Here is a 22,561-nt window from a genome sequence, read left to right as displayed (position 1 = left end):
TGTTGTTTTGTTGGTGTTTCTCCTAAAGACAATCTCCGCTGATATCTCCCCTATGCTGTTTTATCACATGACTCAGTGTTTGAAAGTTTACCCCTTTACTGACAGCCCAGAGTATCCTGAACTGAGATCAGTTGATTCAAATTAAATTAAATTATGCATAACATATAGCAAAGACAAAACACAGTCCACCCAGAAGAATGTGGGATCACACGAGGATTATGCATTTAGAATGTCTCAATAACATCAACTTCTCATAAATAATTATATTTGTTATAATACCTTATAAGTTATATTACTTAACCTGTTCATAGTTACACTTTAAATAGTATAATGCGTTGTGACACAATCGGCATCAAATTTTATCCGCAGAAGTTGTAATGTATACAATTCTGGGCAAAAGTTTTAGGCACTTGTAAAACAATTTTGCATCTAACAATAACATCATACAAAGTCCAGTAAACATCAAAAAAATCGAAATCAATATTTGGTGTGAACCTTTGCCTCAAAACATCACTAATTCTCCTAGCTACACCTGGACAACAACTTTTCTTGGTTGTTGGCAGATAGGATGTTCCAAGCTTCTTGGAGAACTTGCCACACTTTTTCTATCTATTTAGGCTGTCTCAGCTGCTTCTGTCTCTTCATGTAATCCCACATATATTGGGGCTGTCAATCGATTCTATTACAAATTACATTATTTACATGATATGGCGATTAATTAATCGTATATATAAATATTTTCTGAGAAAGCCCCTCAAATAACCATAATTCAATATAATGCTAAAAATAAAATATTCATGTTTATATTGAAATATTTTTAGATATAATATATATTATGAAAATATATATTTCAGATCATTAAAATGCATCACATTATTGTGGCAGACGTGTAAAGCAGTGAAAAGACAAAAAAGTGGCTTTAGAAGGCAACATATTTATTTCCATATTATTGAACATAATGCAGTTGAATTTGTCAATCTGTCAGAGATATATTTATTATACAGGCTTTTCTAAGGACTCGTCAATGTACACTATGCGTCATACAGATGCTTTTAGAGTGCTGTGGTTGTGTCGCTTCATAAACTCAGCGATTTTAGGCCACGGTGTCACATTAAACCGATTCAAATTTGGAATTGCTCTCCATCAGCTGTGTTTGAATGCAAGCAATGTCTTCTTATGAATAGCCATAACATAACATTTTAACAGACAATACATAAGTATAGTTTATATAATGAAAGTTATTTAAAAATGCATAGAACAATTTACATTTTGAGAGATTAAGAAATGTCACAATTTTGCCCAACAGGTTGTAATTTAGGTGGAACATCTGCCATAAGCTAATGAAAAAGCTTGACATGTAATTCATTAGTTCGTGCATCATGAACTAACAGTGAACAATTCTATGTTTGAATTGTTGCTAACATTAATAAAGGTTAATCAATGTTGTAAAATATATCAATTGTTTACTGTTTGTTCATGATACTTAATGCATTAGCTTATGTTAATGAATGGACCCTTATTGTAAAGTGTTACCAAATATTTATAAGACATTGTTTTTGTCACGTTACATTTACATTTATGCATTTGGCAGACGCTTTTATCTAAAGCGACTTACAGTGCACTTATTTTGGGGAAAATCCCCCCGGAGCAACCTGAAGTTAAGTGCCTTACTAAAGGACACAATGGTGGTGGCTGTAGGGATCGAACCAACGACATTCTGATTACCAGTTCTGTGCTTTAGCCCACTACACCACCACCATATATGTGCTGTATATGTGGTTATAATTATTTATGAAAAATCATGTATAATAAAGTGTATTATAAGGCACTACAAATGTGTTATAATGGATTTATAATGCTTTTACAATGCATTATAAATAGCAACTCAAATAACGCTCCTCACATGGGAGACTTGAATCGTAATTGATTCCAATAGTGTTTGATGTTAGCATGTTGCTAAGCCAATGATTCCATTAAATGGCTTTATTTAAGAACAGTAGAAATCACTAGATGGTCTCCACCATATGTGTGTTTGTGTTACTTGAGCAGGAAGGACTGTCTGAGAAGGTGGAGGTTAGTAACTTGGGTGTTGCGAAGAAAGCTCCAGTGATAGAGGAGGAGGGACAGCTCATGTTGGAGTACACAGACGGGTCAGTGTGTGAAGCAGATGGAGAGATGACCACATACGCAACACGCATTCACTTTGTATGCTCCGCAAGGACAGGGGTGAGGGGCAATCTTGATCTTTTACCATTTTTTTGTAAAGCAACAATGCTCCAGTAATGAGGGGCAACAGCATTGTAGTTTCAATAAATGAATAACAATAATCACAAAAAAAAATTCTGCTAAGTAATATAGTTCTATAGTCTAACTTACAGCATTTAATGTAAAGTTCAAATTATGTGTATATTTGCTGTTTTCGGCTATCAAACGTGGCTCATCCAATTGTTTTCTTACAATAAGGCATTATTAACTGACTTGGATGTGATTTAAAATATAATGTAGTACTCTTATCTTTAATGGCATGATACCACTGTAAAACTGTGGATAAAATAGCATATTAGCTAACTTGGTATGTTGCAACCGTATGCTACTGCAAAAGCAATAAAGCAATACCTATGATTGCATTATCTCTTCAGAGTAAAGGGAATGTTTTCGCAATTACATTTTTAGTCATTTTTGGCTTGTTATCCTTTTTTTTACCTATAGCCATCTGGCCCTCGCTTTTTGGGGAAGCAGAAATGTATCGTCGAATTTGTTTGGGACACAGAAGCAGCCTGTGCCATCTCAACTGTTGAAGACACCAACCAGGTCAAGCTTTGTTTGGCATTGCATTTTTGTATTTTATGTTTGCTTATGTGACTACTCAGTACATTTATTAACTAAATTTTGTTTCTCATTTCACTTATTTGATTTACTTTTTTAACGGACAGACCTGCTCAGTGAAACATCCCAATACCGGCTTCGAATTCAACCTGAAGCCACTGGCCTCTGAGAAGGGATACCGAGTCAATTCTCATGGAAAAGACTTTGTCGTATGAAACGCTTCTTTCAGATCTTTCAAATGCTCTAAATTTCCTCCTCAGTTTCTTTTCACCTCCTAAAATTTGAATTGCGTCGTACTGAAACCAAAACATGAAACTGAAAGTCACAAAACCTTCCTGTCTGCTGTAGGTGAATATTTGTGACTCTGTAAAAGACTGTGGAAGTGTTGGTGGGAAAGCTATGACCGGCTGTGAGCTGGAAAATGGTAAACCTGTGAGTCAGGTTGGAGTGGAACGATCTCTCCAGTTCTCAACAGATGGCACTCTTACTCTAACATACAAAGGAGCATTGGATAAACCGACAGGTGTGTTACGAGTGCAAAAGATGCATGTTAGCAAAATCCATTGAATACCATTTCTGTTTAGTTTTTAGAAATACTTTGCGTTCAGATAAAAATACTGCTGTCAATAGCTTAGAAAATTCTGTCATAATTTACTCAACCTCACGTCGTTCCAATCCCATATTACTTGGCATGGAATGTGGATCTATGCAATGAGGGCATATTGTGACCCAGAGGTTTTCAAGCTCCAGTAAAGAAAAAAAAAAGTTCACCCAAAAATGAAAATGTACTCACCATCATGCCATCCCAGATGTGTACAACTTTCTTTCTTCTGCTGAACACAAGCAAACATTTTTAGAGAACAGCTCTGTTAGTCCATTTAGTGCAAGTGAATGGTTGCCATAACTTTGAAGCAGAAAAAAAGCACATAAAGGCAGCATAAAAGTAATCCATAAGACTCCAGTGGTTTAATCCATGTATTCTAAAGTGATATGATAGGTGTGGTTGAGAAACTAATCAATATTTAAGTCTCTTTTTACTACAGATTCTCCTATAGTGAGAATGTGGAAGTGAAAGTAGAGATTTAAATATTTATCTGTTTCTCACCCGCATATCATATCACTTATTGAAGACATGGATTTAACCTCTGGAGTCATATTGGATTACTTTAATCCTGCATTTATGTGCTTTTTTCCTGCATTTATGAGCTTCCGCCACCATTCAACTTTGTTTGTGTTCAGCAGAAGAAAGTAAGTCATACACTTCATATCTGGTTAAATGTCAATGTGAGTGAATGATGAGAAAATAGACATTATTGTGCGATCTGTCCATGTAGCTCTCATGCTAAATTTAAGTTGTTATTAGCTAAAAATCCTCTGAAGTAGCTCTCAATTTGAATCAGTTCATGCTTAGACATCAAAGCTGGCATGACATTTATTGATGAGGCAATTATTTAAATATGTATTTGCATGTACAGTTTGGGTCTGTTTGTCAAACAAAAAACTTTTTTGTGCTTTTTGGAGCTAGACAGCCCCTGGTCACAATATGCTTTTCTTGTATTGTAAAGAGCAGTTTGGAGATTCTTAAAAATATCTTATTTTGTGTTCCACAGAATAAAGACAGTCATACAGTTTGTGAACAACATGGGGGAGAGTAAATGATGACAGAATATCCTTTTATAATGGTTATAGTACGTCACTTTAAAACTGTTTCCTCTCTGCTCTAGGCACTGAAAACACCTTCATCATTAATTTTGTGTGTGATCAAAATGCCATCACACCCTCCCTGAAGCTTATTCAAGAAGAACTGGGCACGAGTACCCATGTAACCCACAGCGTGTTCTTTGAGATGTCCACTGCACTAGCCTGCGAGCCCGCCCCTGTGGATTGCCAAGTCTCCGGTAAGCTCTCCCACACACCAAGAATCCTTTTCACAGACTGTGATGACATATTTTCACCGTAATTTAGCAAGGTATATCTAGCTAAATTAACTTAATGTTTTTATTTTACATTTTAAGCATAATTTACATTACATTTACCATATATTGCTTAACTTTTTTTAACAATACCCATTTATTTAATTGCTTTTGATGTAAAAAAGTGCCAAAATAAAAATATTTGCTGTGGTCTCCCATTCACTGCTATTGAAGTTTACCCAGCTATAGTTTATTTCTACGTTCCAAACCTAGAAATATGAAAAGAGTCCAATCACTTGAAAAAATAACTGCTCTTTTGAAGGCTGCAAAATTGTTGATACCTAATGACTTGTCTTGTATTTCCAGATTTACAAGGTAGAGAGTATGACTTGGGTGACCTCAGCCTGGACGGGAAATACTACGTTCCTCTGGACACATCTGATCAGGCCCAGTCTCAGAAGTTTTACATCAATGTGTGCAAACCCCTGCCTCACGTCCAGGGCTGCCCTGGTTAGTGACTACGGATATGTAGACTAGTTCTTTGAAGTCTTACCATACTACCTCTTCAAAACTGTAAAGAAAAAATACATTCTGCGTTTGTGGACTATGCATGTGTGCTCAAACCTAGTTTAAGAGGAAATTATGCAATTTGTGGGAATGACGCAGTACGCAGTGAAGCAGGTGGAGAAGCTAGAGAACAATATGTGGCTATTTTTTGGTCAAATTTTATTCTTAAATGTACAAAAAACAAATTAAAGCTGCACATCTTTAAGAAAGTCAGAAGGTGGAAGGTCACAATAGGTTCCTCCCACTCGGGTCAAAATTAACCCGTTAGCACAATGGAAGGAAGAATAATATTTTTTTATTGCTTTTTATTTTGTATGTTTTAATGGTCTTGACAAAGTAGCAGTAGCTATATTTCCATCCAAGTTGTGAATCTGATTTATGCGATAAACCATAATCTCTCAAAAACAATGTGCGAATAAACCCGTGTTTCCATCCCATGTGTTCAAAAGAACAAAATTGTCACTTCTAGAGAAATTGTAGCCACTGTGAATCTTTTATTAATAATATACTCATGGTTTAGAGCACACAGAACACTGTTCTGGGAGCATAATATGTGTGCGTTCATCCACCCTTATGAGTTTATCATGCGGATCTAAAATATATTTTTCAAAAGTAGGGCTGAAACAATGAATCGCCATTATCATCAACGTCAACAACAAAAAAAACTTTCATCAAAAAAACGTAGTTGTCGAATAGTCGTTTGATCTCATTTAACGTAACATAAGATCACATTAAACTCTATAGAAGACGCGCAGGAGAGCAGCACTGCAGTTCACGTCTGTCTGAGGAAAAGAAAACACAACTCACAGTCCAGAAGTACTCTAAACTTTCCAAACAGATTCAAGTGATGTTGATTGCAAAGTATGAGGGAATTATAATGCAAAAATACAAAATAATTAAATACAGAAGCACTCTCGTTATGGAATAAGTGGAGCCAGAGCTCTTTAAAGGGAAAACCCCAACGTTACATCTTAAATTCAGTTATATTTAATGCGTTATAGCTTTATTAAAGTTCAAATAATACACGTGGCTGAGGCACACACTGTCGCAGGGTCACGCGTTCCTCGAGCATGCACGCTTGATGCAGCTAGATTATAACGTGATGGCTCGCGACTTATTGAATCATAATATGGCACTATGCATTTTTTTTTTCGTGAAGAACACCTAGCAATATGCAGCTTTTTTAATAAGAGAGAGTTTGTTTTTTTGAGATTTAAAGATGGATTGAAGTGAACAGAAAGGTGAGAGAGTCTTTGCCCCATTATACACCGAAACAAAACAGGTTTTTGATTTGTTTTTGTTTTGGCTTGATTTGCAATATTAATTTCTAAAACTCATTTATAACAATGTACATCTTCTTTAGCAGCTATACTGCAGAATAAAACATTATTATCTGAGAATGTTGAATATAATATTAAAATACAAATATTTTAAAATATCTAAAAATCCTGAGAAGCAGCATATAAGATATTTAGACTTGCTTTTAGAGCATAGATCTTGAATATAAGTATATCTTGTCTTTACTGCACTCGCAGAAGTATAACCAAATGAAAAATACATTTCTTAATGTGCATTTTTGGAGATTTTATTAGCATCTTGGTGTTTCTATCCAGCTGTTCTAAGCACTTTATGGTATTTATAACATATTCTTTATCTGTCCCGGGTCAAGAATAACCCTAAGAAAATAGGAAGGTTAAGCTGCTTTGGATAGAAGTTTCTGCTGAATGACTACTCACTATTAGACTTGTGTTGTCAACAGCTGGTGCCATAGGAGCATGTGGCCAGATCAATGGCAGAGGGATGAACCTGGGATACGTGCAGTCTAGTCTGCAGAATGCGGCGGATGGCTCAATCAGTATTGTATATCTGAATGGGGATAAGTGTGGCACAGGGCGTTACTCCACCCGAATCATCTTCCAGTGTGACGACAGTCCTGTAAGCAAGTGTACATTGTCCCTCTTAAAGGAATATTCCACACAAAAAAGGAAACTTCTGTCATTTCTTCAATAACAAAATCGATTTCAAACCCATATCACTTCCTAACTTTATTTCTTCCCATGGAATATAAAGTAGATATTTTGCAGATTTTTGTTTTTAAGAATCTTCAGCCAGTTTTTTTTCTATACAATGAAAACATACAGCAACCAGGGCCTGTCAAGCTCCAAAAAGTACCACCAGAAAAGTAACATATTACAAGTTTTCTAAAGATGCTCAGTTGAGAATGGCGACTTAAATATTGGTGTGTTCCTCACACAAAGCTATTGTATGTCTCCAAAAAGGCTTTGAATAAAGAGCATGGGTCATATGGACAACGTTTTGGGTTATTTATGTGGTACTTTTAGGAGCTTGACAGTTTGTTGTCATTGTATGCTTTGATTGTGTGTAAAGAAGCCGCATGGACCTTCTGCTAAACTTCTCCCGATTTGTTTCACTGAAGAAAGAAAGTGATACTGGTTTGGAACAGCAGGGGTTTAAATAAATTATGATGTTTTGAGTAAACTAGCCCTTTAAATGCAAATTCATGTGCAATGGAGGTGCATCATATTGCATCACTTTATAAAACACTTTTTTTCTTTCCTTTGTTAAAAGGGTGCACCCAATTTTGATCGCCAAGACGGATGTGAATATGTTTTCATCTGGAGAACCTCAGAAGCCTGCCCAATCAAAAGAGTGCAGGGTAGGACAAACATTCAATCAGATCACAGGACCATGAAACAAGTCTTCCTCTTTTGTCTCTGATTCAATATAACTCCATTCCCTCACAGGTGAAAATTGTAAAGTCAAGGATCCCAAGAGTGGCTATGAGTATAATCTTTCCCCATTGTCTGGAAAGGACTATGAAGTGAAGGGTTTGCATTTTGAGTATCACTTTGCAGTGTGCGGACCAATCACAACTTCAGTCTGCCCTCACGGTCCCCGCAACATGGTTTCCTCCTGTCAGGTAGAGGTCCAAAGTCACAGGATTGCAGGTGAGTTTATTTATTTTGTAGAGTAATAAAGATCAATTCAATTCAATTCAATGCCCAGTCTCATTATATAAATCGGTTGTCTCATCGGTAGATCTTTAGATCTTTGACTACATGGAATAAGGACTGGTGCACATTGCAGCTTATTCTGGCAAAGAACCAGATACATAGACAGGAAGAGGCAATGGCTGTCCATGATGGAATTTTCCAGAGAGGCAAATATATAAATTAGGGCTGCAAAAACCTTTCGATTAAAATCGATAATTATTGATAATGGAAATCATCGACAAGCGATTTTTTATTGTCGTTTAGTTGGATATTTGCAGGAAGCATGGAGAAGTCCCGTCAGTGATCTCACTTCACAGCCAAGTGAAAAATGTGTTTGAAACTCGTTTGAAAAACAACGGAGACGAGTTGACCCAAGTTGTCCAGTGAAATGTTATCATGTTATGTGCTTGTTTTTAAAGGGTTTTCTCCTGCTTATGTGAGCACCGGGATGAGTATGTTCAGCGCGAGAATGAATTTGCACAGGGTTTACAGATAATTGTACTGTATTAAACCGTGTATAATGCTGAATATAATGTATAATAATACTAACGCCCGTTTCACACATACTCCGTGTGCAGTGCGTATGCGGTACGTATGCGGTGCGTATACGGTACAGGAGCAGCACGCGCTATAGTGCTTTCACATATGCTGCGTTTGCAGTGCGCTACTGATCCGCAGTTTCTGTGTGCCACAAAATCAAAAATGTGTAAGGAATTTTGATTTTAAACCCAAACGTTAAATTTGAGATTGTTTAAGACATTGAAACAGTATGAAAATTCATTTTAATCATTGTGATTCTTTGTTTTACATGTAGTTCGAGTTGAAGAAAAGCTATCGCATATCTGTTGCTAAGAAGGAGAAGAATGAGACGCATTTGCGTTCACTCTGTCTTTTTTTAGGGTAAAAAATCATATAGGATGGCATTTTGCAACTTTTGGGACTATAATCATTCTTTTTTGTTTTTCTTGACCCTGTAATTTAGTAACTGTAGAACACATTAACTGTAATTATGCGTATATGATGAAATGATTACAGTTTCTTGTCAATCTATGTCTATTTTAATGTGAACAATGCGCTGCCACTTTAATTCAGTGCGGTGCAGCACAGCAAAAATAGACTCTGTGCGTAAACGATCGCTGCACTGCTTTATACGCACCGCAACTGGAACGGCTCGACGGACTGCATCCGCGTGCAGTGTAAAAGCTCTAACCTGTTAACATGGGTACGGAAAAAAATACGCACCGCATACGCACTGCAAACGGAGTATGTGTGAAACGGGCGTAAGGGTCCTGATGTTTGAAAGTCTTCCTGATAATGCCACATGTGATGTCTGATTTCACTAGTAAATGTATACTATTGTAAACATTATTTTACTGGACAAACATACACAATTAAAACTATAATATTAAAGTACTTAAATGTATGTAATCAGTGACAGTGTACAAGCATATGTCTCTAACATAATTATGTATTTTTCAGCTGGGCATAATTATTAATATTTCCTATTCTCGTGTCACTATTGCCTTCTGCTGGGCTGATTTATTTATTTATTTTTTATTTTTTATTTTTTTGTCTCACTCCATAGCCTATGGATCATTTTACTCTTTAATGGTGAGCATTTGTTTGTTAAGTTTTACTAGTAAAGAAGCCGTTTCGCATATGTCCTAAAAGTATTATTAGTAATAATACACTCAAACTTAACTTTTGATGATTCAGGCTTTGTTCAAAGTTTTGGGAGTATAGAATCGTGAATTCTGTAATTTAAATAAATCCAAATCCTTACGCCCTTTATCATTTAGTTTTTAAAAAAATCATATTTAATAAAATACAGGAAATTAAATGTCATTTTATCCGATTAATCGTAGAAATAATTGAAGATTAATCGATTATCAAAATAATATTTTGTTGCAGCCCTAATATAAATCAGTATTGTAAGATCAAACCAGTAAAATATTGCAGTTGGTTTTATTACATGTTTTTTGCTTGTAATTATGCTCCCGTTCCCAAAAGATCTCTCTCTAATGTATTTAAATTGTTTTTATTACTATTGTTGTGTTATAATCTTTCCGATCACCAACTGAACACTCAACACACAGTGCCAGTTACAGACTACGATCAATGAAAACATTTATAAATGAATTGAGGGCCCCATTCTATGTAGTAACATCTACTCCCCTAATACAGTATGTGTAGATTAAAGGGGTCATGACATGAGAAACCAAATTTGCCTTGATCTTTTGGTATATAAGAGGTCTTTGCATCATTAAAACGTCCTGCAAGTTTAATATTTTAAGACGTCCTCCCCATTCTAAACGAATCATTTATTTAATCAAGCTCAAAATACAGCTCGTTCTGGATTCATGGTTAGAAGTGACGTGTCGGTTAGAAGTGACGTAACAGCGTTTGCATATGACCGCCTCCAGCACAAGATAACTACGCTTTAAGCGCAAGACAACTACGCTCATTTCGTATCGCCGTGCGCCTCACAAGTGTTCAGTCGATGGATAGCGAGCTCTGACAGAGACTACTTGTGCACAGGAAAATTACGATGCCACACAGATGTGCTGTTCCTGGCTGTGGTCAAACAAAACCTCTGAATAAGCTGCCGAAAGATCCAGACGTCAGGGAAAAATGGATGCAGTTTATTTTTTGCGGACGTCCCAGTCACAGCAAGGTTTACTTAAGCGTTTGTTCTGTACATTTTAAGGATGACTGTTTTGAGAACAAATCTCAATATGATGCTGGCTTTGCCAGAAAACTGTTGCTGAAAGATAAGTCCGTGCCGACTATTCTGGGAACAACGACGACGCAAACTGTAAGTAATCTATTTTAAACTTTAAACTACTTTTTAAAGCGCAATTTCATTCATTATGAATAATCACAGTGTTTTTACTTAGTTTACTTGCATATTGTTCTGGCTGGGGCGTCAATAATTGATACATAGGCACTGACGTTAGCCAATCATAACAGTGGGCGTTAACACTGAAGTCTTAAATGGAAAACGCCCCCAAAACAGACTGTTTGAATCAGAGGATGAGAAACAGGGTGGGAAAAGGTCATAAATCACTAGATTTTAAAAGTTTTTCTTAAAAAAAGTATATTAATACTATAATTGCACCTAAGGGAACATAATAATACAATAAAAAAACCATGTCATGACCCCTTTAACTCCATACTCCACTGCTTCATTGCATCAAATTCAGACACTTCACATGTTTTTAGATCTTCCAATCACTTTTATTCCATTGATATTTTGGCATATTTTGTCTGCAACTTTCTCTTCACCTGTCGCATTATCCAGAATTAATCTTGATTAAGCAGAAACGTGAGACTGAAAGCTAGAAACAGTTACTTCTGATAATGATTGGTTAAAAATGTTCCGCCTTTTTTGGATGCTGTTTGAACTGAACCAGATGACGTTGCGTCACTCAAATACACATTTTGATTTGTGAGTTGACTAATGAAAGGAGGATTTATCCCGTCAGCCTGCTCTGGCATTCATACCGATTTAAACTCACCTGCCTATCGTCCATGAAAGAACATTTTTAAAATACATGGTAGGTAAATTGATTAAAACAGCTGTTAATTTTTTTATTTTGTTGTTACGTTGTTATTTTTTTTTATACATTTTTGAGGAGGCTCAGACTCTTCTGATGAGCCGACACTGGGAAGAGACCATCTGACTTGCATGTAAAGCAACCAAACACAATTTATTCTGTTTTTTACAAGCCATTTAGAGGTGGTTTTATCTTAAAGAAATTATACCACAATAATAGACCGCCATGAAAATAATATTCAAGTTAATGGCACTGCGAACAGTTGTACAGCAAATGCTGTACAGGGATCCCGCGGATCCTTAAATAGTCTTAAAAAGTCTTGAATTCAGTTTTCCCAATTTTAAGGTCATAAAAAGATGTAAGTATCTTCAACGAAAGCCTTGATTTTTATTTTAAGAGGTCTTTGATTTGGAGCTGGAAAGACATGAATCGTGATATGACCTTATGTGATTATCAATCTTCAAAAGTATACAATTTAATTAAGTACGTACATGCGCTGCGTCCTTCAGAGTGAAATTGTGGCACTGTATTTTCTCCAAGCACGCGGGGGCTTGTGAGTGTTTTCAGCTGTTGCAGAGCATTTCACAATCATTAGGTCATATTGGAAATGTATGACAAGCGATCACTAATGATCATCTGTTTATGATGATGGTATAGCGCTGATGAAATATGACAATGTTTACTTTAAATTGTTTATATTGTAATACACTGTAGATCATTGTAGGATGATCTCCATTGTAGGAATATGTATCAGAGGCTAAGACTAGCCAACAGTCGTGTTTTAAGTTTATATCTTTCCTATGATCCATTGCAGGGATAGCCAATCAAAACCTCACGTTTGATGACGGGATTATCATGATCAACTACACACATGGAGAAACCTGTCACAAGATCTACGAGCGATCCACGGCCATTCTCTTCTCCTGTGACCACAGCAAGAATCCTGTGAGTTCATTTCTGCCTATGAATGATAAACTAGAATAAGTAAATTAGTTTCATGGATTCATTTATCTCATATATTGTTCATCAGGGTAAGCCAGTGTTTATTCAGGAGACCGCCGACTGCACATATCTGTTTGAATGGCACACAGTTTTGGCTTGCCCTTCGTTCAAAACCACAACCTGTTCCTACAAGTGAGCACAAGTTTGTTCACTCATAAACACAATACATGCTTTTCTACATCTTGAGTATATCTAAACTTTATTATTGAAATCCTTCTTTTCTGGCAGTGACGGAAATGGCCACTCCTATGATCTTTCCTCATTAGCCTTGCACAAATCTAATTGGATGGTCATGCCAGAAACAGCCAATCAGAACCAGCGGTACTACATTAATGTCTGCAAGTCTCTGGTACCACAAACCGGTGGGTGATAGCTTTGAATTTGTATGATTGTTGAATGGTGGTGTGTGTTCTTCTCTTTCGTATCTACACAAATACTAAGCATATTTTATTAATGGAAAAAAAAACTGAATAAATTTGTGTAAAATCGATGACGATAGTTTTTTTTCATTTCAAAGCTTTTTGCACTTAAGTTTTCATTATCATTGCTGCATTGCGGTTTTGATGGTGGCAATATTGTAACTGGTGTTCAATTTGTCTCAGGTTTGTGGAGCTGTCCATCCAGCGCTTCTGCTTGTTTGAAGGATGGAGATGAGTATGTGAGTCTGGGGGAGGCTGAGACCGGGCCAAAGTGGGATAAAAACATCTTGATCCTGAAGTACACAAATGGACAGGCCTGTCCTGATGGCAAGAGAAACAGAAGCACCATCATCAGCTTCAGCTGCGACCCTGATAAAGTGGTGTGTGATCATCTATACGTTTCTTTTATACTCTCAGAGAACAAAAATCTCACTGAAAACCATGACCAGCGATATAGAGCCAAACCAGCAACCGTGATACACTAGAAAACTACTGACTTGTATGAAATTAATGAAAGTCCCCAAAGGGGAAATGGAGTCTGCAAACAGTTTGAGGCCATTAACCTCCTGAGACTCAAGCATAACTGCTGTGTGCATTTTCCATTTCTCTTTTTGATTTGTAACTAGTAGCACCTATTAAACAGGCAAAAAAATATTTATTTTCTAGACCAAATAGTTTTTCTAAAAATTATTGGCAACAAATGTGGACAGCAGGACTAAGCTGTGAAATTTTAAGTAATACAAAGCTATAGAAAGCTTTTTTTTTATCATATTGTTTGTTTCCATGAGTGTTGGGTTTTTGAGATGTTACATCAGAACTGAGCATAAATAGTTGTAATTCAAATTAATAGCCAGCATCATCCAGTCACTGCCAACCATGTTAAAATAAAATAGTACATTTATAAATTTGTTTATAATGTTGAGTGGTCCAAACATCATCTGCAACCTGAAACTGAACTTTTGTTCAGATGTTGTGTGAATGCTGCATAGGAAAGCTTTAGGATGCTCCCTTGCTCCCTGACTCCCTATTTAGTGAATTACTTAACCTCCAGAGTGCGGTTTGTCTGCACTGCGCTCAGAACATTTCAAATTGCACCTTATTTTCATCCTAACTCCATATAAATCCCTGAAAGCAACATTTTCCCACTTTTGGGTGAACCCATTGATTCTCAATGTGATAATGCACTGTAAATACAGGATTTCTAAGGCAAAAATAGCGCTATATTCCACATCAGTGGTCATTGTGTTTAGCATGGCATTTCGAGTTAAAACTCTCAAATGTTTTAAATGACATATCGGATGAAACTAAAGACAGGAAACAGGTTTTAATGTAAAAAAAAATATTGTTTCATACCAGATGTTGTTTTGTTTGCTTTTCTCACAAAGACTAACTCCGCTGTTATCGCCGCCATGTTTTGTCACTTGACTCAAAAGTTTAACCCTTTACTGAGAGCAGAGTCTTCTGAACTGAGATCAGTCGGTTTAAATTCATTGAAATTTTGGATTGCGTTTAGCGAAGCCAAAATACAACTTTCACGCATATGTACGACGAGGGTGAAGAGGTCCTTAGTTTGTCAAAATAAATACGGTGGAAATAAAATATAGTGGAACTAGATTTTATACTGGATTTGAATGGATCATAAAAATTGGAACATGTTATGCTTAAGAAAATTGTCCCCCATTCACTTTCATTGTAAGTAACTCACTGTAACCCATATTTTTGGGGTTTTGTAAAGAAAAGGAGGGGCAAGACAAAATGTATTTTTGTGATGATCAATATTATGCCACAAATGCTGTCGATTGAGCTTTACTTAAATGTCTTGAACCTGGAATGCACCTTAACTTTTTCTGTGTTAAAACACTTTCTTCTATCTCAGCTTAATATGCAGAGACTATATAAATATATACTATAAGCACATTTGCTCAAAAACTGTATACACCGCATCTATGTAGCGCTATAAAAATTCCTGTTTTTGTTTAGAGCGACCTGCTTAGACCCGACCCAACAACATTAATTAACCAATGATGTGAGTTTGGGGCGGGGCTATCTGACTGTTTGAACAACAGCAGATGAGGAGTGTTTTTAAAAACATTATTTACTTTTGCAATTCTGGTCAGTGGTGCCAAAATTACATACTTCAGCAACAATCCTGACAAACTTGAGCAAATACTGTGATTATTTCTTCCTTAAATACTTGTATCAACCTGGTTGATACTTGACTTTGTTTCCAGGCAACAACAAAAAAATACCCTGACGTGCCATAACAACCGAAAGTTGCATGAAGTCAGCTGATCTAATCGATTAGATCTTGCCAGATTGTGTGTAGTTGATCATGATAATCCCATCATCAAACGTGAGGTTTTGATCGGTGGAAATGTTCCCATAACCAGTCTTTGTTATGTTAGTATAAAAGAAAAGTCTATACACAATAAGACAAGAAACATATATTAAGCAAGTAATTAGGGTAAATATTGTTGATTTTAAGATATTTTGGAATAGGCACGGCAAGTTTTTTTTATATACTGTAACACATTTTATACTCAATGGTAATTCAAAGGGCTTTACATTGACAATAACCTCTTAACCTCATCGGAGCTGCCAGCGGGTTGTAGGCTGGACCAGAAGAGTGCGCTAAGTTTACACTTAAATTGTAAAAGTTCCCGGATACAAAGGTCACTCATGTGAAACCATTTGAAAGCTTATAATCTGAACTTTTCAGAGAATACCAACACTTTTGCATTTGTTGCATACAAACTAAACCCTTAAAACCTCCTTGTCGCAAAAGAGCGCCACCTAGAGATGATGTAAAAACAGTATGAATACAAACGTTTTTTACAAAGCTACTTAAATAGGCAAGTCATATATCAAATTAAAGCTCTCATTCTCAGGAATGTAATTGTAATGCCTATGTTGTTGCCCTAACACCAGATTTTGAATGATTATCAATAGAGTCTTGAAGTGAAATATGATCTCTGTAAGATAACAAAGCTGCCCATGTCTTATGATTATTTAACTTTTTCTGGAATTTTTGCAATTAGTCTACTGTATGTGTGTAAGGTGAAGCATAAGACCCCTTTATTAACCTTTTTACTTGTGTGAAATTCCCCTCACAAATCTGCTTTCATACACATACACACACACACACATAAGCACTAAAATATGTTTTGATCTGTATAGTGGGAATAATGACAGTGTGTGTGTGTGTCTGTCTGTAGGACTCTGAGCCCACTCTTATCACGGCAATAGAGAACTGTGTCTATAGCTTTGTGTGGTTCACTTCTGCAGCCTGTCCTCTCAACAGCACTGAACACGGCGACTGCAAAGTTACAAATCCAGCTACGGGTGAGTCAATCGCCCTGAATACATAATAACACACATAACCAGTCAAACCATGAACAGCTGAGTCATCTTAGATGCTTCCTGTCTGCTCCGGTAGGCACATTACCAGTCAAAAGTTGGATTGATGTTTCTCAAGACCTTAAAAAAACTTTTGATCTAAAGGCTTTTGCTTAAATGCTTGAAATTTGTTTTGTAGACAATCTAAAATGTGCCTATATGTACATTTCTTACAAAACTAAAATTTAAATACAGTTGTTTTTAAATGGATGAGTCGGACTGGATAGAATGAAGACCAGCTAACAGGAGTCCAGCATACATGGGATCTCAGTTTATTATCTTAGGTTGCACCTCATGAAGTTACTTGTGAGAGCTGAAATCTAGTGAAATAGTGGCTGCTTAGAAGAATCTAAAATTTAAGAGGGTTTTGATTTGTTCCAAAAAATTTCGTCACTGTATTATTGTCATACTTTCATTTTTGTTATTGTATTTTTCTAATGGCTTTACTCTTATAGACTTTATAATAAAGACTATTACTTCTTAGAGAATGTGCATCTGTGTCCAAACATTTGATTGGTTGAGTAAATGTTAATTAATTGCAATTGCATTAATTTAACACGTGTGAAGGTTTGATATCACACAGTTGCTTAAATTTGCAAGCACAGAGTAATTCCTGAATAACAGCAAAGCATTACACATACATTGTGTCTAATGAAAGTAATGGCATTTGTTTGGGTTTTTAATTGATCTGAGATGCCCTGTTCATCCCACAGGTCATCTTTTTGATCTGAACATCCTCAGACGGGCTGGAGGATATACGGCCTATGATCCAGTGGACCATAGGAAAATGTTCAGACTGAATGTGTGTGGAGAAATGGCCAATGTTGGATGTGCCCCAGGAACAGGTTAAACAGAAATAAATCAACCTGTTCAGTGTATAATTTTTTGAAAGTTTGATTATACAACCTCGGTTTCATGCTGTTTCAAACCCGTATGTATGGAGGACCAAACCTGCAAATATAATACATAAATAAATAAATGTAATAATAAGAAAATAAATAAAGGAATAAATGTCTTGATTAAACAAAAATACTAATTTTTTATAAAACAAATTCCTGAATACAATTTTTACATATATTTTTTTATTTTTATGCGTTCATTTATTTTTATGTTTATTTATTCTCACATGTATTTATTTCCATATTTAAATATTCACACATTTATTTATTTTTGTATTTATTCTTACATTTCTGTCTCTTGTATGATAATTATGTGGGCTTGTCCTGCTTACCATTGGCTTTTTATAGATTGAAGCGTGTGCTCCATTACTGTTGACTTGTTTTGATGTGATGTCAGGTCATAGCCATATCTTGTGTAAACTATAGCTGATGAAAAATGCATATATGCATGCATACATACATACATATATAGAGAGCGAGCGAGAGCGAGAGGGTTGCGCAACTTAGCGAATGAAGTCAATAACCAGGCATCAAATGACTTTTATTTAGAGTAGCGATGCTTATTGATCTTTTAGGAGAGCTGTATGCCGGTATGAATGTCAAAGCACATGCTGGATTGTTTCCCTGCATATTCAAAATCTGTGCGAGTCAGAGGGTGCTAAGGTGGGACGTCCATTTATTTGCTTCCGATAAGTACTATTGAGCGCTCAACCAATGATGCACTGGAGCTATGCATGGACCGCCTCCCTCATTTCCATGTTGCACACAGAAAAGTATAAATAAATATATATGGGAATATATAAATATATATGTGGGAATAAATAAATATACAAATAAATGAACACATAAAAACAATTCAAAATAAATAAATAAAAGTTGAAAAGAATAAAAATAAATACAGAAAATGATAAAGGAAAAAAGCCAGTTTAATTAAAATAAATTATATATTTTTATATCAAGACATTTATTCCTATATTTATTTTCTTATTACATTTATTTATTTATTATTTTTGCAGGTTTGGGCCTCCATACATATGAAGTTAATTCTTTTGTGGAACACAAAACGAAGTGTAAGTCGCAATATTAGTTTCAGTCACTATACACCGTATATATTGTATAGAAAAAAAAGATGCATTGAAAGTGAATGATGACAGTTCATAACATTCTGCCTAACATCCTTTTGTGTTCCATGGAAGTCATACAGGTTTGGGAGAACATGATGTGCATAAATTAATTGAATTAACTATCCCTTTAAACTTGCAAGTCAAAGGAACCCTTGTTAAAGCGTTAATTCACCCAAAAAATTCTCTCTTCATTTACTCACCCTCATGCCATCCCAGATGTGTAAGACTTAATTCCTTCTGCTGAACACAATCAAAGATTTTTAGAAGATCACATCTCTGTAGGTCCATACAATGCAAGTAAATGGGTGCCAAAATTTTGAAGCTCCAAAATCCGCATAAGTGCTCCAGATGATGCCAGCTGGTGGTTAAATCCATATTTTCTGAAGCGATTTGATAGGTGTGGGTAAGAAACAGGTCCTTTCTTTACTATAAATTCTACTGCCTGCTCAGTCAACTTTAATTTCACTTTCTCATTCTCCTAATTTGGTGTTTCACATTCTTCGTGCATATCACCTCCTACTGGGCAGGGAGGAGAATTTGTCAAACAATTATTTAATTATTGATCCTTTTCTCACCCACACCCATCATATCATGTCTCAACACATATATTTTGCCACTGGAGTAATATGGATTAATTTTTATGCTCCATTTATGGTGATTTTGGATCTTTAAGTTTTTGCCACCCATTTACTTGCATTGTATGTACCTACAGAAATGTAATATTCATCTAAATATCTTAATTTGTGTTCTGCATAAGAAAGTCATACACATCTGGGATGACATGAGGGTGAGTAAATTATGAGAGAATTAAATTTTTTGGGTGAACTATCCCTTTATCCCAAGTTTTATTTTTGCCGCAGGAGTGTGCATCAAGAACTCTCAGATGACCATCAGTGGTGGAACAGCCTCAAAAAAGCTGGTCTATAAGGACCAGGTGGTGGAGCTCACCTATGAGGGCGGAGACGCATGTGTCGCAAACCCCTCCCTCAAACACAAGAGCATTTTCAGCTTTGTCTGCAAGTCTGAGGGAGGAGGTACAGATGAACCAGTGTTGGTGTACTCTGATGAAACCACATGCACTCATTTCTTCTCCTGGCACACCCCTCTGGTCTGCGAAAAACTGGTAATTGTGGGAAATTGAGCCTTTATAGCTTTCAAAAGGCTTTTGTTTTATGTTTACATAGGGATAGTTCTTTCACAATTCTTAAATGATCAATCGTGATTAACGTGCACTTCAAAATCCAATAATAAACCAGAGCAGCTCCTATCTGGAAGAGCGTGTGCTGACCATGCACATCAGAGCACTTAAGAATCAGAGACTCGCTACAAACTCCCGCAAAAATATAAACAAACAAATATAAACTTTGATAGTGAATGCAAAGTGCTCCAGTTTCACTTTAATTTAATGATCTTGCAATGGAAAATGTTCCTGGTCATATCGGGTTCATACACGGCATTTTAATGACACAGAAGGAGCCACATACTTACTCTTTTTCTGTGGCATGATGAAGTGATGAAACAAACTCTCAAAGGTTTTTCTATTAGAAAAGGAGTTCTATAAGTTGCACGAATGTCCCGATCTAAGGGGGGGGGGCTAAAACTGCACCCGGCTGATGCACACTTTGTCGCAGGGATGCTCCTCCCTCGAGTGTGCACGCTTGCTGCAGCTAGATTATAACGTGATGGATCACGACATATTGAATCATAATATATGTCACTGTGCATTTCTTATCGTGAAGAAAATTGGCAATACGCAGCTTTTTTGATACTTGTTTTTTTGTTAGTTAAAGATGGACTCTTTTAAAACAACATACATTTTATAGCAACTATACTGCAGAATAAAACATTATTATCTGAGAATTTTGAATATAATATTAAAAATACAAATATTTTGAAATATCTAAAAATCCTTTAAAAAAAGATGCATTCCCCTGAGAAACAACATTTAAGATATTTATACTTGCTTTTAGAGAATAGATCTTGAATATAAGTATATTTTGTCTTTACTGCACTCACAGAAGTATGACCAAGTAAGAAAATACAATTATATATAAGATACATTTTCTTAAAGCAAGTCTAAATATAAGTCTAAATAAGTTTCTTGATTAAATGTCTTGTTTTAAGGATTTTTAGACATTTTTAAATGGGGAAAAAAAGAAAAAAAAACACTTGATAACAATATAATTTTTTTGCAGTGAATTTCTTAACTTAAGTAAACTTATAAAAAGTATTTTTCCCCCTTTAATTACGGGTAATAAAAATAAGGTAATGTCATTTAAGAGGTATTTTTAAAAGATAATTTTTTTCTTCTTCATTGTTAGTAATCATGTTTAATACAGTCTTTTATTGTCGGGACACAAGCAGAATAATCGGTTAAGAGCTAATGATTAATCATTGCAATAATCAGCAAATATTCAAATAATCGTTCTAATAATCATTAGATTAATTGCTTATCAATATAATCCTTATTTTCGCAGCCCTATTATCCATAAAGATTTCCCAATTTGACATGATTCCGATTCACAAGCTTTCGATTCTGATTAATTTGGTTATCCATTTTGCTTACAGATGAAACCAATTTGACTATTCTCAGTACCTATTTTGATACCAAAAAGAAAATGCTAATTTGAGTAAACATCAAGGTGTCATTATTCAAGACCGGTAAACTGGCCTTCCTAAAGTAAAGAACAAAGAAACAAACAACATAACAAGCAATAGATGCTTATTCACATGAAGAAAACACTGCTTTGTTTTAAGTATTCAATTAAACTTTCAGAAATTGACAAAAGTAATGAGATGAAACCTAAAATTACTTTTTATTTTATTTACTATATGATTATAATATGTTAAAGGGGTATTTCATTCAAAAATCTAAATTCCATAAATTATATAAATAATTTAGATTAAAAAGGTAGCATGAAAGTAATCCATACGACTCCAGTATTGAAATAAGGAAATAAAAAGTGATTGGAAGATTCTTGTTATTTGTATAGCTCCTTTTTCTACTATCATTTCCTTTTGACCTGTTAACGATATAAATCAGTGATTGTCAAGCGATCAACCTTTTGATTGTGATTGACGTAATGAGCACCCATGGCATAGCTTGATCTTGTACTTTTTAAGAATCAATATTTGGATTGATCGAATGAAGATCATGAATTTTTTTCTTACCCAGCAAGAGGAAGAACCTCAATAGTCTAATAAGGTAAACTGTTAAAAATGGCAGTAACATGACAGAGGACTTCTCAAAAGCAAGGATCGCAAAATGCCTAAATGCCACTTCATTTTATGAGTTTGATCACTGAGGAGCTACGTAAAAGTTGTTTTACAAATTTTACAAATTTAGAAAGAATTACCATCTGAAAGGGGCTAAGTCTTTCAACAATATGAATCTCACAACTAATTCACTCTTTCTTCTTTGCAGGTTAAGTGCTCCGTTTGGAATGGTACCAAACAGATTGACCTGGGTCCTCTGATCCATCTCACAGGTTACTATACAGCTATAGATGAGGATGTGGACAAGGAAAAGTCTCCTAACTTCTATATCAACATCTGCCAGCCCCTTAACCCCATCCCAGGGGTCAACTGCCCTCCAGGTGCTGCCGTGTGCATGGAGCCCGTTGATGGGGACCCGATTGTAAGTAGACGCCAGATCACCCTGAACACCTGCATAAACAATTTACAGTATATTGAACATTGACTTGCACCTTGCTTAATGTTAAAAGTGAAAATTTCTGAGCAACGGCAAATGGAATTGCACAAAATAATTATTATTTCCAGACAGGTTTCCCTTCCCTTTCATCCTACGCATTACTTATTCACTCATTTACGCACTCTTGTCATT

The 22,561-nt window shown here is 35.7% G+C and overlaps 1 protein-coding gene across 1 annotated transcript in view; it reads left to right on the top strand.

Annotated features, from left to right (window-relative positions):
• The window catches only part of igf2r (insulin-like growth factor 2 receptor), a 59,139-nt gene that overhangs the window by 22,293 nt on the left and 14,285 nt on the right, over nt 1-22,561 (top strand). Inside the window, exons 18-34 of the mRNA XM_052098957.1 lie at nt 2,050-2,226; nt 2,710-2,811; nt 2,934-3,035; nt 3,175-3,349; nt 4,551-4,724; nt 5,106-5,249; nt 7,066-7,241; nt 7,896-7,983; nt 8,072-8,275; nt 12,692-12,822; nt 12,908-13,011; nt 13,108-13,241; nt 13,482-13,678; nt 16,514-16,640; nt 17,408-17,539; nt 19,578-19,840; nt 22,142-22,354. Of these exons, the coding sequence (XP_051954917.1) occupies nt 2,050-2,226; nt 2,710-2,811; nt 2,934-3,035; nt 3,175-3,349; nt 4,551-4,724; nt 5,106-5,249; nt 7,066-7,241; nt 7,896-7,983; nt 8,072-8,275; nt 12,692-12,822; nt 12,908-13,011; nt 13,108-13,241; nt 13,482-13,678; nt 16,514-16,640; nt 17,408-17,539; nt 19,578-19,840; nt 22,142-22,354 (2,643 nt within the window). The remainder of the gene's footprint in view (nt 1-2,049; nt 2,227-2,709; nt 2,812-2,933; nt 3,036-3,174; nt 3,350-4,550; nt 4,725-5,105; nt 5,250-7,065; nt 7,242-7,895; nt 7,984-8,071; nt 8,276-12,691; nt 12,823-12,907; nt 13,012-13,107; nt 13,242-13,481; nt 13,679-16,513; nt 16,641-17,407; nt 17,540-19,577; nt 19,841-22,141; nt 22,355-22,561) is intronic.

This window comes from Xyrauchen texanus, chromosome 30 (assembly GCF_025860055.1).
Source record: "Xyrauchen texanus isolate HMW12.3.18 chromosome 30, RBS_HiC_50CHRs, whole genome shotgun sequence".
Lineage (NCBI taxonomy): Eukaryota > Metazoa > Chordata > Actinopteri > Cypriniformes > Catostomidae > Xyrauchen > Xyrauchen texanus.
The sequence above is the reverse complement of the archived record's forward strand: the minus strand, read 5'-3'. Positions and strand labels throughout refer to the sequence as shown.